This window comes from Mustelus asterias, chromosome 4, assembly GCF_964213995.1.
Source record: "Mustelus asterias chromosome 4, sMusAst1.hap1.1, whole genome shotgun sequence".
Taxonomy (NCBI): Eukaryota; Metazoa; Chordata; class Chondrichthyes; order Carcharhiniformes; family Triakidae; genus Mustelus; species Mustelus asterias.
In genome coordinates, this window is record NC_135804.1 from 141,349,695 (window position 1) to 141,368,624 (window position 18,930).

An 18,930-nucleotide genomic window follows, 5' to 3' on the forward strand; every position below is an offset into this window, starting at 1 on the left:
ACTGCAAGGAACTACAAAAGGTTGTGAATGTAGCCCAATCCATCACGCAAACCAGCCTCCCATCCATTGACTCTGTCTACTCTTCCCACTGCCTCAGCAAAGTAGCCAGTATAATTAAGGACGCCACATGCCCCGGAGTTTCTGTCTTCTACCTTCTTCCTTCGGGAAAGAGATACAAAAGTCTGAGGTCACGTACCAACTGACTCAAGAACAGTTTTTTCCCTGCTGCCGTCAGACTTTTGAATGGACTTACGTTGCATTAAGTTGATCTTTCTCCACACCGTAGCTATGACTATAACACTACATTCTGCACTCTCTCATTTCCTTCTCTATGGACGGTATGCTTTGTCTGTATAGCGCGCAAGATACAATACTTTTCACTGTATGTTAATACATGTGACAATAATAAATCAAATCAAAGATGCTCTTTCAGAGTGTTGGTGCAGACTCGATGGACCGAATGGCCTCCTGCATTGTAGGGATTCTATGGATTCTAGGTGATCAGAGTCTTAGTGAGAGTGGGATCGAGAGAGCAGGAGGTGTGTGTCTGAAGAGCTGGTCTGAGTGAGGGACTGAGGGAAGATGGGAGAGAAGCTGGAGAAAGATATGGGTTCAGGGGTAGGACAGTGGGGACCTTGGGCAGGTTTGATTTGGTGGACTTGGAGGAGAGGAAATGGCATAGTGAGATCAAAGGATGGTGTCAATCTCACTGACAGAAATCTATGAGCTCTTTGCATTTATTGGATTATTATCTTAAAAGGGAAGGCTCTAAATATTTTTTTGTGCATGTGCTTATTAGAATATGATTGCATTACCACACATGGCTATTGAAATGTTTAGTAAGGCGTTTGATAAGGTCCCCCATGGTCGGCTTATGATGAAAGTGAGGAGGTGTGGGATAGAGGGAAAGTTGGCCGATTGGATAGGTAACTGGCTATCTGATCGAAGACAGAGGGTGGTGGTGGATGGAAAATTTTCGGATTGGAGGCAGGTTGCTAGCGGAGTGCCGCAGGGATCAGTGCTTGGTCCTCTGCTCTTTGTGATTTTTATTAATGACTTAGAGGAGGGGGCTGAAGGGTGGATCAGTAAATTTGCTGATGACACCAAGATTGGTGGAGTAGTGGATGAGGTGGAGGGCTGTTGTAGGCTGCAAAGAGACATAGATAGGATGCAAAGCTGGGCTGAAAAATGGCAAATGGAGTTTAACCCTGATAAATGTGAGGTGATTCATTTTGGTAGGACTAATTTAAATGTGGATTACAGGGTCAAAGGTAGGGTTCTGAAGACTGTGGAGGAACAGAGAGATCTTGGGGTTCATATCCACAGATCTCTAAGGGTTGCCACTCAAGTGGATAGAGCTGTGAAGAAGGCCTATAGTGTGTTAGCTTTTATTAACAGGGGGTTGGAGTTTAAGAGCCGTGGGGTTATGCTGCAACTGTACAGGACCTTGGTGAGACCACATTTGGAATATTGTGTGCAGTTCTGATCGCCTCACTATAAGAGGGATGTGGAAGCACTGGAAAGAGTGCAGAGGAGATATACCAGGATGCTGCCTGGTTTGGAGGGTAGGTCTTATGAGGAAAGGTTGAGGGAGCTAGGGCTGTTCTCTCTGGAGCGGAGGAGGCTGAGGGGAGACTTAATAGAGGTTTATAAAATGATGAAGGGGATAGATAGAGTGAACGTTCAAAGACTATTTCCTCGGGTGGATGGAGCTATTACAAGGGGGCATAACTATAGGGTTCGTGGTGGGAGATACAGGAAGGATATCAGAGGTAGGTTCTTTACGCAGAGAGTGGTTGGGGTGTGGAATGGACTGCCTGCAGTGATAGTGGAGTCAGACACTTTAGGAACATTTAAGCGGTTATTGGATAGGCACATGGAGCACACCAGGATGATAGGGAGTGGGATAGCTTGATCTTGGTTTCAGATAAAGCTCGGCACAACATTGTGGGCCGAAGGGCCTGTTCTGTGCTGTACTGTTCTATGTTCTATGTCAGTCATTACATTTAAGAGGGAATTAGGCAAACACTCAGAGATTTTAAAAGGTGTAGGGGAAAGCAAGGCAATGGGATAATTAATCTGTATAACACAGGGTTATCCAACATATGGCTTGTGGGCCACAATCTGACCTGTCATGCCTCTCTATCGGCATGTCTCTCCCACATTTGCTGCTGATAGGCTCACCATGAGTGTGGGTGTGGGTGAGGGAGTGAGCTGGATTCTCACACACACTCATCTAATCTTTATTAGTTACTCATTTTTTAAATTATCCATTCATTGCTTTGACACTGGTTTTCTTTTGCTCAGCAAGTTGCTCCTTTTCTTCATAGCTCAACTTTACTTTGAAATTCACCTTTAATGTTCTGCCAAACCTCATCTTTCTGAAATTCGCTCATCAGCCCCTTGAGAGAAAAAAAAATTGAAATGTCGCCACTCATGTCAAAATGGTGTCGAAGTCTGGCATAGCAGACAAATAATGGACAAGTGGTTTCCTTCTGTGGTGAAGTTCTTATCATTCTATAATTAGTCATGTTTAATCTGTACAGCCAGACACTGTTCTTAGCTCGATAAAGTGAATCTACAACAATGTATTAAAAGTACAAGAATGTGGCTTTAAAGTACCAGCAGAGAGTTAAAAAAAATTATGGTTTGCTTATCTTTGCAAGTTATTATAGGTTATTCGGTTTTACAGATAAAAGCTGCTGACATTAAGTACTATGGAATATTTTCCCCAGAAAGTTCTGGTCCATGTTGTGAGCCGAAGCTAGCTGGAGCTGTAAGTAGAGTACTCGATTGAATTAGTCCCAACTGCTAGAAAGGAAAAGCAAGGAACAACTCCTGACTACAATGCTCTAAAGTGTGTATGGATGTCAAATAACAATGATTGCAGCAACTCACCAAGGCTTCTTTGACAACACCTGCCACACCTGCGACCACCTTGTAGGACAAGGGCAGCAGATGCATAGGGACATCACCACCTGCAACTTCTCCTCCAAGCCGCAACCATCCTGACTTGGGACTATTTTGCTTTTCTTTCACCATAGCTGGGTCAAAATCCTAGAACTCCCTCCTGGTTTCATACATAAGTGGTTCTCAAGCTGACATCTGTGGGCCTGACATCAGGGAGTCTGTAGAGACTTTTCAGGGGTTGGGCAAAGTCACAGTTAATGAGCAGGGCTGGCCTTATCCCACAAGGCAGAGTGGTCGGAGGAGGATACATGGTCTAGCTTAAGGAGATAAGTGGTGGGTGGAGGTGGGCCTAGTGGGAGCCAAGAGGCTGGAGTGGTAGAACTGCTGCCTCACAATGCCAGGGACCAGGCATTGGGTGAGTGTGGAGTTTGCACATTCTCTCTGTGTCTCCATGAGTTTCCTCCATGTGCTCCGGTGCCCATCCACAGTCCAAAGATGTGCAGGTTAAGTTGATTGGCCATGTTCAATTGCTCCTTAGTATCCCAAGATATATAGATTAGCCGGGTAAATACGTGGGGTTACAGGGTAAATCTGGGTAAGAGTCGGTGCAACTTGATGGACCGAACGGCCTTCTTCTGCACTGTAGGGGTTCTATGATTCGATGATGTACAATGCAGAATGGGCTGGCTGCCTCACCATGGTGGGGAATGAACATGGAACAAAGCTAAGATTATTATGAAAATTGCTAGGTAAATTCCCAGTTATCGAGGGTGAACAGGAAAAATAGTCACTTGGCCCAAGTACCTGTGGTGGTACCTATGGAGCTAAGTTAAAGTTTATTTATTGGTGTCACAAGAAGGCTTACATTAACACTGCAATGAAGTTACATGCAAATCCCCTAGTCACCACACTCCGGCACCTGTTTGGGTACACTGAGGGAGAATTTAGCATGGCCAATGCATCTAACCAGCACGTCTTTTGGACTGTGGGAGGAAACCAGAGCACCCAGAGGAAACCCACGCAGCCATGGGGAGAACGTGCAAACTCCACACAGTGACTCAAGCCGGAAATCAAACCTGGATCCCTGGTGCTGTGAGGCAGCAGTGCGAACCACTGTGTCACCCTGGAGCTGTACCCCAGCCTTGTATTGAAAAGGAGGGGAAAATTGGACAGAGCTGTCTTTTATGACACTTCCTTTTTTTTGGATGCATTGCTAATTTGGGACAGTAGCACAGTGGTTAGCACTGCTGCTTCACAGCTCCAGGGACCTGGGTTCGATTCCTGGCTTGGGTCACTGTCTGTGTGGAGTTTGCACATTCTCCTTGTGTCTGCGTGGGTTTCCTCCGGGTGCTCCAGTTTCCTCCCACAGTCCAAAGATGTGCTGGTTAGGTTGATTGGCCATGCTAAAATTGCCCCTTAGTGTCCTTAGATGCGTAGGTTAGAGGGATTAGCGGGTAAATATGTAGGGATAAGGGGGTAGGGCCTGGGTGGGATTGTGGTCAGTGCAGACTCGATGGGCCAAATGGCCTCTTTCTGCACTGTAGGGTTTCTATGTTTCTATGACCCACTTGGAGTTGGGGGGGGGGGGTGTGTGTGCTGCATCTGTGTCCACGGGACCTGTGAACTGGGGGAATAACGTTAACATTGATATTTACAATCACACACCTCATGATTTTAAGCTTCGAAACAATGAAACCCCCCAATCATTCTTCGCCAAAAGAGACATTCTGACAAAACCCTATAAGGTCAACATCTTCAGGATGATCTCTCCCTTGCTGTGAACTCAGAATAGTTCTCCCCTTTTGCACTCATTGCGTTTAGGTGACTGTCAACTGGCTCTGAATGTTTCATTAAAGAATAGCCCACATACTGGCTCATTCAATTTTTGGGGGACCACCAGCAGTGAATAAAGCCGAAGATCAGGGTTATTCGATCACAAAGAGCGTTAGGTGGCCTCGCACACATGCCCTCGCTGGGGGAGGGGGTTATTTCTAGACCAGCTCGCACTAAATTAGGTAACAATCCGAATCCATTAAGAGCGTTGGAGAGAGGCATTGTCAAGCTGGCGTTGTGTGTCAAAACCTCCAGCCTTTCTCTCTCTCCTCCCTTTCCTTTCTCTGCTCCTCCCTCTTGCTGTGACGGACGGGGAAGGGTGCCCCCTGAAAGGAGGTGAGATTTGTCCCAGTGATGCTTGAGATCGAGAAAGAGGGAGGGTTGTAGAGGGGGCGAGATGTAAGGAGCAGTAATATTCTGCTGCATCAGCAGCGCAGACGCCCAGAGGAAGAGGGAACCTGCTGCATATATAGAGAAGGGAAAAAAAAGATACATTTGGCAATACTTAGTAACAACCCAAACCGCAACCATTGCAGCATCCGCCGCCGAACAGCTGATCCGCGGGACACTGTCTGTGACAAGAGCGAAATTGAGCTGTTAATTGATCATTGCAGCTGGAGTGGGCAGGACGGAGCGTCAGACCGGGTGGGCAAGGCAAGCCGAGGCGTCTGCGAAAAAGCAGAGGTTTGGAGGAGAAAACTGAAACCTTCGCGAATCCATCATGGGTCACCCTCCGCTGGAATTCAGTGACTGCTCGCTGGACAGCCCGGATTTCAGGGAGCGGCTGAAATCTTACGAGCAGGAGCTGGAGAGAACCAACAAATTCATCAAGGAAGTAATCAAGGACGGGACCTCGCTCATCAATGCCATTAGAAGTGAGTGTTTTTTTTTTACGACAGACGTATCCTTAAGAGGGAGGACAAGCGGAGGGAATGATTTTATTTAGAGAGAAGGGGGGAGTGGGAGGCAGACAGCAAAAGCTATAGGGGTGAAATGGGGCTTCTGGCTTGCTGAATTTGGAGAAGTGTATTGGAGTGGAACTGCAGCACTCAGCAGGATGTAATATCCGCTGCCGTGTGTGTGCTTTTTGCAAACTCATTTTCATTTTTGTGTTTGAGAAGCAAGGCTGGTGTTGGGGGTAAGGTAACGCCTGCCCGTTTGCAGGGGTCTTTCTGCTGCTCCAATGCAGAGAGTGTGCAGATGGGATGGAGCAGAGATCTTGACGTTTTGGAACGAAAGGTGGTGAGAGCTGTTCACTAAACCAATAGGCCGAGCAGGCTCATTGCAACCCCCCTCCGGCATCAAGGTGCCAAGCTAGCCTGTGAGTATCTTCGAGGGCAACTCCTGACCAATTTCTCCCCTTAAATCAGTTGGTGCAATCTTGATTATTACCACTTGACGACAACAACAACAACTTGCGATTGTATAACACCACCCCAGATGTAAGGAAGGAATTCCAGCGTTTAGATGGCTGAGGGCAAGGCCAACATCGTTTGTTTATTTATAAGTTTATTTATTAGTCACAAGTAAGGTTTACATTAACATTGCAATGAAGTTGCTCTGAAATTCCTCTAGTCGCCACACACTGGCGCCTGTTTGGGTCAATGCACCTAACCAGCACATCTTTCAGAATGTGGGAGGAAAGTGGAGCACCTGGAAACCCACGCAGACACGGGGAGAACATGTAAACTCCACACAGACAGTGACCCAAGCTGGGAATCGAACCCGGGTCCCTGGAGCTGTGAGGCGACCATGCTAACCACTGTGCCACTGTGCTGCCCACAATGGGGCTAAGTGAATGTGGGCACAGGGGTGGTCAGAGTTGGAGTTCCTCTGCATTCTTGGAGGGTTGTATGGTTGGTGGAGGCTCCAGAGATTGAAGTGAGGCTGTGGAAGAATTGCAACATGGGGCTGAGAATTTTAAAATTGATATCCCGTGGCTAATTTTGTGAATTAGTTTGAGGAATCAATCTTTCAATTCTGTTTAATGATATTCCTACTGGAAATCCTAATCCCTATAAAACAACAAATGGAATTCTGTAAGAAGTCACTTAACACACAGAACAAGTCAGCTCCCATGTGTAGTGATGTAAGTATGTATTGAGTTTAAGAGGTGTACAAGTTATGACAGGCTTGGATAAGGTGAGCAAGGAAAAACTGTTCCCATTTCTGTTCCCTGGTGGCACGGTGGCCCAGTGGTTAACACTGCTGCCTCAGCGCTGGGGATCCGGGTTCAATTCCGGCCTCGGGTCACTGTCTGTGTGGAGTTTGTACATTCTCCACATGTCTGCATGGGTTTCCTCTGGGTGATCTGGTTTCCTCCCACACATCTTTGGCATGTGGGAGAACATGTGTGGCCAGGTTGATTGGCCATGCTACAATTGCCCCTTCATGTCAGGGGATTAGCAGGGTAAATATGTGGGGTTGCGGGGACGGGGCCTGAGTTGGATTGTGGTCGATGCAGATTCAATGGGCCGAATGGCCTCCTTCTGCACTGTAGGGATTCTATGATTAGTTTATGGTAGAAAGACTAAGCAACACAGATATAATGTTTTGAGTAAGTGATGCAGCAGGAATGTGAGGAAGAATTTTCCATGCAGCGAACGTTAATGATCTGAAACTTACTGCTCACAAAGATAATGGGAGCAGAGATGATCAATAATTTCCAAAAGGAAATTGGATGGGAATTCAAAGGAAATAAACTTCCCGGATGTAGGAATAGAGTGGGGGAATGGGACTCTCTGGATTATTCCAAGGGAAGGCAACCTGAACTCAACGAGTTAAATTTTGTTTATTTATCAGTGTCACAAGTAGATAGAAGGTATTTAAAGCAGTGTGGAACTGTAGGTACTTGTTACACAACAGTTCATATACTTTCAGCTTTTATAGTTTTGTTTGAAATAAAGCAGCTTTAAGCAGCAGCAGCAAGTAGCTGATTCACAGTCGTGTCTCCGGTATTTTGTCACTTGCTTGACTGTCTGTTATTGACACCTGCCCTCTGACTCACTGCCTTCATCTGGTCATGTATCTTGGATTTGGTGCCTTCTGATGCAGTTCCTCATTTCCAGTTCTTGGGGTCAGCAGGCTGTGGTAATGTAGTGAGACATTTTGTGGTAAGTTGTATTGCTCATTATGATGCTGGGGTGGAGTTTGTGGGGCCTGCCCAGCAAGGGTTCGCATTCATTGTTAAAACAATTATGGAAGCCTGGAATATTCAAAGAGCCATTTTGTAAAATGTAATATTCCATTTTTCTGGTTCATTTTCTCTCTACATCTTTTTTCCCCGTCTGGCAAGAACCAGTTTGTGCTTGGTAGTGTTTTCTACTCTTCTCCATCCCCAGTCAGATAATGTACCAGCACTTAATATTTTACAGTTAAATTAACAAATTGAGTGCAGGTACTGTGGTGTAAAGTAATCTGGTTTAATTTAAACAAATTCATTATTGGGCAGAAGGAAGGCTTCAGTCCCTGTTACAAATACCATGTCCCAGTTACCGACTCCAATGTTCTCCTGTCAACTTTCTATGCTGTAAATTACTCTACATCTCACTTTCCTTTCATCAATATTGGGGCAATGGCCAATGGAATTTGAATTCAATAAAAATTATCTGGAATTAAGAATCTACTGATGACCATGAAACCATTGTTGTTTGTCAGAAAAACCCATCTGGTTCACTAATGTCCTTTAGGGAAGAAAATCTATCGTCTTACCTGGTCTGGCCTACATGTGACGCCAGAGCCACAGCAATGTGGTTGACTCTCAACTGCCCTCTAAGGGCAACTAGGGGATGGGCAATAAATGTTGGCCAGCAAGCGACACCCATGTCCCACAAATGAATTTAAAAAAAAATATATTCTTAGTGAAATCATAAATACGCACACTTGGAGCTTTATTAGAAATATTAGCCAAAAAAACTGCTCACACCCTTGGTGTAATATTTGACTTTGAGATGAGTTTGCAATCACAAATCTGTCATGAGGACAGCCTATTTCTACATCTGTAACATTGCCCTGACTGTTGTCGTGCCCCAACTCATCTACAGCGGAAACTCTCATCCAGGTCTTTCTTACTTCTAGACTTGATATTTCGAAATGCTACCTCCTCCCATTCAACGCAGGCCACCCCCTCCCACTCTATCATTTGTAAACTAGAGGTCGTCCAAACTCTGTTGCCCATATTCTTGTGCACTCCAAGATCCATTCACCCATCACCCCTCTTGTCATGAACCGGGCTGATGTTATTTGCAAGGGTCTCCCAGCCTCAAACGTTGCTTCGTTGGTGGTGTATAAGTTTTTGTTTACAGGAACAGTGTGAGGAGTCACATGCAAGACCCAGTGAGAACAGTAACCAGCCCAGTCATAGTATAACACTTTTTTTATCAAAGACTATTTATTACAATGAAGAAAAGACACATGGGGGGGATTGGGGGGCAGAATTAGAACATAGAACATAGAACATAGAACATTACAGCGCAGAACAGGCCCTTCGGCCCACGATGTTGCACCGACCAGTTAAAAAAAAAAATTGGGCAAGAGTGGCCAAAAAATCCTGCCATATACACAAACATGACTACAATGATCTAAGACAATTATGCATAGGAACTACTGAACAGACCCACACAGTTTTTGTAGCAATTCCTCTTTCTGATCCCAAAGTATGTTTACGAGATCTGAACACTTTCAGGACTTCCCTCTTCCCAAGCAACACTCACTTCAATAGGTCTATAAATAAAGGCCAGCTTATAGTTACCACACTGTATACGATTGGAGAGTTTTTCTGTGAAATGTCTCCTCTTGGTTCAGCGAAAATAGGGTTTTGACTGCCTCTACAAAGGTTTCTGCACTCTTGCTTCTGGTCTGCTAGCTAGAACATGGCTTACAGACTGCTAGGTGGAAACCGCCTGACCGCTTCCACGAAAGATTAGCAATTATACTATTGTTCCCTTTGGTTCTGTCTGTATTGGCTGTCTGTTCCCTCATCTTCTGTGGTTTGAAAAGATTAACATATGTTTGCCTGCCCTGGATGGTGTAATTGTCATGTTTCCTATTAGCAGGACAATGTGTTCTTCTGGTCTGTGTAAAACTGCTAATCTTATTCCTGGGAGACACTCATCCTGTGAGATGTCTTTGTAAATGCTGGTGGCCTCTGAACTGATAGCTTTGCTACATTTTTGGTATTGCTTGTTACGAGGCACATTCGCGATCTCCTCCACCATGACAACAGGCAGATATTTGTGCTTATCTAATTTGGACTGAGTATCCCCAGTTTTAATGGTTGTACCTTCAGCTGCCTTAGACATTAAGTTCTGGCGCTGTCTCCATTAGCTTCTCTGAATCTTTTCCCTGTTTAAAATCTACCTCTTTAACCGAGCTGTCTGCCCTAATATCATCCTTTTTGGTCCAGTGTCAAATTTAGTTTTCTTGCGCTCTTGTGAAGTCCTTGGGACTATTGTTTATGTTGAAGGTGCCAAATAAATATAAGTTATTTATTTGGCTTCCCCAGTCAATTAAAGTAAAAGATTAATTTCTCTTTTTTGCCTTTGGAACCTTGACTGACTGAATAACTGGATTGTAACATTTTACCAACCTTTTTAACCACAATATTAAATGACTTCCTGTTATCTGAGATTGAGTCCTTTTTGAAGTGAGTACCTGCATGCACAGATTGAGCTCAAACGTATCAGCTGGATTAACCTTTTATGGGGAACATTATTTTGTGACACCTTTATGCCCACCCACCTCTCACTCTCGTGTCTGCGTGGGTTTCCTCCGGGTGCTCTGGTTTCCTCCCATAGTCCAAAAGACGTGCTGGTTAGGTGCATTGGCCAAGCTAAATTCTCCCTCCGTGTATTCGAACAGGCACTGGAGTGTGGCAACTAGGTGCCATAGGGATTTTCACAGTAACTTCTTTGTAAGCCTATTTGTGACACTAATAAATAAACTTTGAAATCTCTCTCTCTCTTTCTTGTGTATACACACACACATTGTATAATTTTAGCCTGGGGATTAGGGTTAAGCAGCTTCTGTTTAATTTCAAAAACAACTTTTCATAAAATTTGCCAAGAATTCCATGAAGGAATTGATATTGTTAGAGCCACCTTCTCCACGTGGGATGTTGTACAGAGAGGGATCATTCCAAATTATGGCGCTTTATAAGTATTGTGGTATTTGTAATTCTGAGCCAGGAGAAATCTCTGCTGTTCTTTGAAATGTCCCTATACACGCATTTCACATACACAAAAGTAGACCGATAAGTAGGATTTTGTTCACCTGAAAGATGACATGGTCCAACTTTGTAGCAATCGGGGAAACTATCCATTTGAGGGCATGTGAAATTAATGTAATTGTTAAATTTAAAATTTCCTCCATGGCTTGGAAAGGGAATTTGGGCAACCTTCAGCCGGGTGGGCCACTTAAGGCCCATCAGGGTTCTGAATGCGATGCCAGCGATGCATTTTGTTGACTGTTGCCCATGCACAGGGTTACCACATTCTGCTGGTTTCTGTTGGTGTAGTTTATTTCCTACTAAAGTGACGTGAAGTGAGGTGCATGTTGATTGCTCACAACATTGACTGTGAGTCGTGTGCTCCCTCTGTGTCCAATCAGGGTAAATATTTCTTTTGCTTTTACCATTTGACATTGATACTTCTATTAATATGTGAATAGTTAAGCGTTTTTTATAACTAGTTATGAACATATTCAGCATGTATCAAATGTATTTAATATCATTCGTGGGGTCATGGTTAGTGACCAGCCTGATTTCGATCTTGCGGCCCACTGAGATGGAGGAGGGCCACTCATGACCCACTCACTAGCTGAGGTCGCCCATCACTGGATTTGAGTGTCGATTTGCTTAAATTGCTGGCACATGACAGTCATTAGCACTGCTGCCTCACAGTGCCAGCAACCCGGGTTCGATTCCCGGCTTGGGTCGCTGTCTGTGAGAAGTTTGCATCGTTCTCCCCGTGTCTGCGTGAGTTTCCTCCGGATGCTCCAGTTTCCTTCCACAGTCCGAAAGACTTGCTGCTAAATTCTCCCTCAGTGTACCCGAACAGGCACCGGTGTATGGCGACTAGAGGATTCTCACAGTGACTTCATTGCAATGTTAATGTAAACCTACTTGTGACACTAATAAATACATTTTACTTTATAGAGGGCGAGGGAGAGGTTGATAGCGTTTCATCAAATCAGGTCCAGATAAAAGCTGGAATAAAGACACTTTGCCTGAATGCAAGAAGCATTCGGAACAAAGTTAATGAGTTGATGGTGCAAATCAGCACAAATGGGTATGATCTAGTGGCCATTACAGAAACATGGCTGCAGGGAGACCAGGACTGGGAGATGAATATCCAGGGGTATCAGGCATTTAGGAAGAATAGACAGGAAGGAAAAGGTGGTGGGGTAGCTCTGTTAATAAAAGATAATATCAGGGTAGTAGTGAGGGATGACAGGCTCTAAGGAACAAAACGTGGAATCGTTATGGGTAGGGATAAGGAAGAGTAGGGGGAGAAAGACACTAGTAGGCGTGGTCTATAGGCCCCCAAATAATAATGTTGAGGTGGGGAGGGCTATAAACAAGCAAATAATGGATGCGTGCAAAAATGGAACGGCAATAATCATGGGGGACTTCAACCTGCATATTGATTGGCTGACTCAAGTTGGAAGGGGTGGGATGGAGGAAGAGTTCTTAGAATGCTGTCGGGATAGTTACCTTGAACAGTATGTTACAGAACCAACGAGGGAACGAGTTATCTTAGATCTGGTAATGTGTAACGAGGTAGGTAGAATTAAGGATGTTCTTGTGAAGGACCCTCTTGGGTCAAGTGATCACAATATGGTCGAATTTCTGATACAAATGGAAGAGGAGAAAGTAGGGTCCCATACCACTGTCCTCTGTTTGAACAGAGGGAAGTACGATAGGATGAGGGCTGAATTGGCTAAGGTGGACTGGGAGAGCAGACTGGTAGGTAGGACAGCTGAGGAACAGTGGAGGATTTTTAAGGAGATCCTTTTCAGTACTCAGCAACAATATATTCCGGTGATAAAGAAGGGCTGTAAGAAAAGAGATAACCAGCTGTGGATAACGAAGGAAATTAAGGAGAGTATTAAATTAAAGACCGATGCGTACAGAGTGGCCAAAAATAGTGGAGAATCGGAAGATTGGGAAAACTTTAAGAAACAACAAAGAACGACTAAGAAAGCGATAAAGAAAGGAAAGATAGGTTATGAAGCTAGGCTAGCTCTAAATATAAAAAATGATAGTAAAAGTTTTTACAAATATAAAAAGGAATAGAGTGGCAAGAGTGAATGTTGGACCCTTGGAGGACGAGAGGGGGGATTTAATACTGGGAAATGAGGAAATGGCTGAAACTTTAAATAAGTTTTTTGTGTCGGTCTTCACGGTGGAAGACACAAATAGTTTACCGAATATTAACGATAGAGGGTTGGTAGGAGGAAAGGTACTCAATACAATTAATGTTACCAGGGAGGCAGTGCTTGGTAGACTAACGGGACTGAAGGTGGACAAGTCCCCAGGCCCGGATGGAATGCATCCCAGGGTACTGAAAGAAATGTCAGAGGTAATAGCGGATGCGTTAGTGGTTATTTATCAAAATCCGTTGGATTCTGGGGTAGTGCCGGCAGATTGGAAAATGGCTGATGTTACGCCGCTGTTTAAAAAAGGAAATAGACAAAAGGCGGGTAACTACAGGCCGGTTAGCTTAACGTCTGTAGTGGGGAAAATGCTGGAATCCATCATTAAAGAAGAAATAGCAGGCCATCTGGATAAGAATGGTTCGATTAAGCAGACGCAGCATGGATTAATGAGGGAAAAGTCGTGCTTGACGAACTTGTTGGATTTTTATGAAGATGTGACTAGTGCGGTTGACGGAGGGGAACCGGTGGATGCGGTGTTTTTGGATTTCCAAAAGGCGTTTGATAAGGTGCCTCACAAAAGGTTGCTGAAGAAGATTGGGTCACACGGAGTTGGGGGTAGGGTGTTAGCGTGGATTGGGGATTGGCTATCCGAGAGGAAGCAGAGAGTCGGAATAAATGGTGCTTTTCTGGTTGGCAGATGGTAACTAGTGGCGTGCCGCAGGGATCGGTACTGGGGCCTCAACTATTTACCATTTATATCGACGATCTGGAGGAGGGGACTGAGTGTAGTGTAACAAAGTTTGCAGACGACACAAAGATAAGTGGAAAAGTGAATCGTGTGGAGAGCGTAGAAGGTCTGCAGGGAGATTTGGACAGGCTGAGTGAGTGGGCGAGGATCTGGCAGATGGAGTATAACGTTAACAAATGCGAGGTTATTCACTTTGGAGGAAATAATAGCAAATTGGATTATTATCTAAATGGAAAAAAATTACAACATGCTGCTGTGCAGAGGGACCTGGGGGTCCTTGTGCATGAGTCACAAAAACCCAGTCTGCAGGTGCAACAGGTGATCAAGAAGGCAAATGGGATGTTGGCCTATATCGCAAGGGGGATAGAATATAAAAGCGGAGATGTCTTGCTGCATCTGTACAGGGCATTGGTGAGGCCGCAGCTGGAATACTATGTGCAGTATTGGTCCCCTTATTTGTGGAAGGATATATTGGCCTTGGAGGGAGTGCAGAGAAGGTTCACCAGGTTGATACCAGAGATGAGGGGTGTTGATTATGAGGAGAGACTGAGCAGATTGGGTTTGTTCTCGTTGGAATTTAGAAGGCTGAGGGGGGATCTTATAGATACCCATAAGATAATGAAGGGACTGGATAGGGTAGAGGTGGAGAGATTCTTTCCACTTAGAAAGGAAACTAGAACTAGAGGGCACAGCCTCAAAATAAAGGGGGGTCAGTTTAGGACAGCGTTGAGGAGGAACTTCTTCTCTGAGGGTGGTGAATCTCTGGAATTCTCTGCCCACTGAAGTGGTGGAGGCTACCTCGTTGAATATGTTCAAATCACGGATAGATGGATTCCTGATCGGTAAGGGAATTAGGTCGTATAGGGATCAGGCGGGTAAGTGGAACTGATCCACTTCAGATCAGCCATGATCTTATTGAATGGCGGGGCAGGCTCGAGGGGCTAGCTGGCCTACTCCTGCTCCTATTTCTTATGTTCTTATGATTGGCCCCACTATGGACTTGAACGTGCAATGCACTACACTGTTACGTGTGATGTTTCTAAAAAAGGCCATGAACTGAAGCCCCGTTTGCAGTTCAGTTGGATGTAAACAATCCCATGGCATTACTTGAAAGGGAAGTATTTCAGGCCAAAGTCATCCAACAACTAAAGCTGTCAAAATTAGATCATCTGGCCAGTCGTCATTTGTTGTTTGCAGAATTTTGTACACAAATTGGCTGTTGCATTTGTGACTACTTGGAGACATCGCGAGGAGGGAACCATGCTGTCTTGCCTTCCTTCCTTACAGGTTTGCGGAATAAGGCTCCTTACAGCCTCAAGAATAGATCTGCTCCTTAACCTAGAGAGCAATGCCCTCTGTACTTGCTGTTTGTCCTTTTTGAAGATTGGCCTGTCAGTCCCTGCAAAAATGGTGACTCATTGGTGTAATCTCAAAATGTCCTCATCCTGTGACTCCTGCTGTGCCAGTGAAGATGAAATTCATGTTTGAGTTGTTCTCCCACAATGCTTTCTAATGATGATGTCCAAACATCAGAGACATTTTGAGGATTTTCGTTCATTGGCAGAGCATGAGAAGCAGGAGTAGACCACCTGACAGGTCGAGCCTCATCTGCCATTCAGCACAATCATGGCTGATCTTGGTTTCAAATTCACTTTCTTGCCCGCTCCCAATTTCACTTGATTCCCTGAGAGACCAAAAATCGCTCCATCTCAGCCTTGATGGAGCATCCACAACCCCCTTTGGAGAGAACTCCAAAGATTCACCACTCCTTGAGTGAAGTAATTTCTTCTCCTCTCAGTCCGAAGTGGTTGGCTCCCTATCCTGAGACTCTGCCTCCGAGTGTTAGATTCCTTGACCAGTAGAAACAATCTTGCAATGTTCATCCTATCAGGGTCCTTCAGAATCTTGTATGTTTTAATGAGATTGCGCCTCATTCTTCTTAAATCCAGACAACATCGGCCCAACTTATTCAGCCTCTTATTTATTTGTATGGGATGTGGGCACTGCTGGCTGGGCCCAACATGTAATGCCCATCCCTAAATGCCCTCCATCTCGGAGGACATTTGAGAGTTAACCATATTGCTGTGGGTCTGGAGTCACAAGTGGGCCAGACCAGGTAAGGATGGCAGATTTCCTTTCTTAAAGGACATTAGTGAATCAAATGGGTTTTTACGACCATTGCCAATGGTTTCAGGGTCATCAGTAGACTTTTAATTCCAGATATTTTATTGAATTCAAATTTCCCCATCTGTTGTGGGATTTGAAGCCGGGTCCCCAAAGCATTCCGCTGGATCTGTGGATTGTTAGTCCAGTGATAATACCACGACGCCACTGCTTCTACATCCCATGGACAAATTGAGTGAATCTTTGCTGTAACACCCCCAATACAAGTATATCCTTTTATAAAGGTGGAGAACAAATTTGCACACGATATTCCAGATGTTATCTCCCCCAAAACCCCGTACAATTGTAGCAGGACTTCTCTTTTCCTACACCTTGGTGGCACAGTGGTTAGCACTGCTGCCTCACAGCGCCAGGGACCTGGGTTTGATTCCCACCTTGGGTCACTGTCTGTGTGGAGTCTGCACATTCTCCCCGTGTCTGCGTTGGTTTCCTCCGGATGCTCTGAAAGACGTGCTGATTAGGTGCACTGGGCACCCTAAATTCTCCCTCAATGTACCCGAACAGGCGTTGGAGTGTGGCGACTAGGGGATTTTCACAGTAGCTTCATTGCAGTGTTAATGTAAGGCTACTAGTGACACTAATAAATAAACGTTGGCTGGAATTTTACCGTCTCACCCACCATGGGTGGCATGGAAAGGCCCATTGACCTCGGGCGAGATTTTACTGTTTTGGGTTGAGTAAAGCTGCAAAATCCTGCTCATTAACTCTAATCCCTTTGCAATAAAAATCAACCGTCGGAACTCTACCACCTTGCCCACCATGGAATCGGAGCGGGCTGTGGCTGAAATGTCCGTTGACCTTGGGTGGGAATTTCCGGTCTCGCTCAAGCGAGGCTGTGAAATCCCGCCCAACGTGCCATTTCCCTTCCTAGTTGCCGTGCCTGTATACTAACTTTCTGCATTCCTTGTCTGAGTAGACTGAAAACTCTTTGAACATCAACACGTACAAATTTCACACCTTAAATGTTCTGCTTCTCTATTCTTAAGAGGGTGGAATATTTTGAGTACCTGAGGCCTGTGCTGACTTCAGAGTTTTCTCATGGAAAAATAACTTCTTGTGATTGCTACATGTTTTTATTCTCTTTTGACCAATACTCTGAGCAGAGTTCGTCGTTACTGGCTTCCAGATAAACATTTGCAGCCAGTATATTTAAGACCATAAGACATAGGAGCGGAAGTAAGGCCATTCGGCCCATCGAGTCCACTCCACCATTCAATCATGGTTGATTTCAACTCCATTTACTTGCTCTCTCCCCATAGCCCTTAATTCCTCATTAAATTCCTTAATTTCATTTGGAGAATATGCGACTGTTTGGTTGTTGAATGAGGGAGAAGCTTGCATCTAACCCTTCCATCAGTCACTAGTGCACTCAGGTTCAGGGCAAATCTTGGGTTCAAATTTTCTTGCATGGTGTACTATAAATTCTGGTGCATATATCAGCTCTTATGTATGTTTTATATACAGAAGAGTGGTATATATAAAGTACAAGTAAAGTTTATTTATTAGTCACAAGTAAGGCTAACATTAACACTGCAATGAAGTTACTGTGAAATTCCCCCAGTCGCCACACCCTGGCGCCTGTTCGGGTCAATGCACCTCACCATTTATAGATTTGCGTGTTGTCGCCTATTGATGCTGCAAAATATGAGAATGGAGAGAAAGAAATAAAAAATAGGCAGAATGCCAGGGCGGCTCTCGAATATGCTTTTAGCTTCATTGAAGATTTTGTGTTGTAGATTACTTCTAGACTAAAGGGAGATTGCACCATACTCGTGGTTCAATTTGATAGCCTGGACAATCTGTGACTAAACCTTTTTAGCTGAAAAGTAGCATACAGCAGTGTCGTTGTTTGACCTATTGCACATCACTGAGCTATCGAACACAAATGTGTTGTAGTCAGCTTAAATACAGATAAAAGATCTTGGGTTTTAGTCTAAAATTAATAAGTAGACCGGAAGGAGCTACAAAAGGTCGTGAATGTAGCCCAATCCATCATGCAAATCAGCCTCCCATCCGTTGACTCTGTCTACACTTCCCGCTGCCTTGGCAAAGCAGCCATCATAATTAAGGACCCCATGCACCCCGGACATTCTCTCTTCCACCTTCTTCTGTCGGGGAAAAAGATAGAAAAGTCTGAGGTCACATACCAACCGACTCAAGAACAGCTTCTTCCCTGCTGCTGTCAGACTTTTTGAATCGGCCTACCTCGCATTAAGTTGATCTTTCTCTACACCCTAGCTATGACTGTAACACTACATTCTGCACTCTCTCCTTTCCTTCTCCCCTATGTACTCTATGAACAGTATGTTTTGTCTGTATAGGGCGCAAGAAGCAATACTTTTCACTGTATCCAAATACATGTGACAATAATAAATCAAATCAAAATACACTTTTTTTTTTGAAGACCGTGCTACCTCTTTAGGCATGCAAAGCATACAAGTGCTCAAATACAGTTTCCTAAAGAAATTAGACACAGTTGATCCAGTTTTAGGAATACTCGCTTTGATTTGTAATGGAGCAGAAATTCTTCAAAATGAATGAAGTCTTTTAAGATTGTTTCCCGGGGCGAAGAAATAAGCTTTATGGCTTGGATCCAAATGTTGCAAAGGATGTCCCTGAGCAGAATGACATGCTGCTGTAGATAAAAATAATTTCCCTGCAGCGCTCTCATTCACTGGTCTGTTCAGCAGTAGATTCTCCACCAGGTTACAGTTAGTGTTATGAACGTAGGATAACAGCCTCCCTTTTGTTTGCAAAAAATAAAATATTGAGCACCTTTGTGTCCTTGGTTAAAAGCATTATCTGGTGTAGTGTAGCATAGCCCCCACACAAGATAAAGGACATCTCCGATGGGTAACAGGGTTGTTACAAATGACATC

The 18,930-nt window shown here is 44.5% G+C and overlaps 1 protein-coding gene across 1 annotated transcript in view; it reads left to right on the forward strand.

Annotated features, from left to right (window-relative positions):
* The first annotated feature begins 5,047 nt into the window (after positions 1–5,047).
* ophn1 (oligophrenin 1) overlaps positions 5,048–18,930 on the forward strand; it is a 198,813-nt gene continuing 184,930 nt past the window's right edge. The window contains exon 1 of the mRNA XM_078211848.1: positions 5,048–5,618. Coding sequence (XP_078067974.1) covers positions 5,465–5,618 — 154 coding nt within the window. The 5' untranslated portion in view covers positions 5,048–5,464. The remainder of the gene's footprint in view (positions 5,619–18,930) is intronic.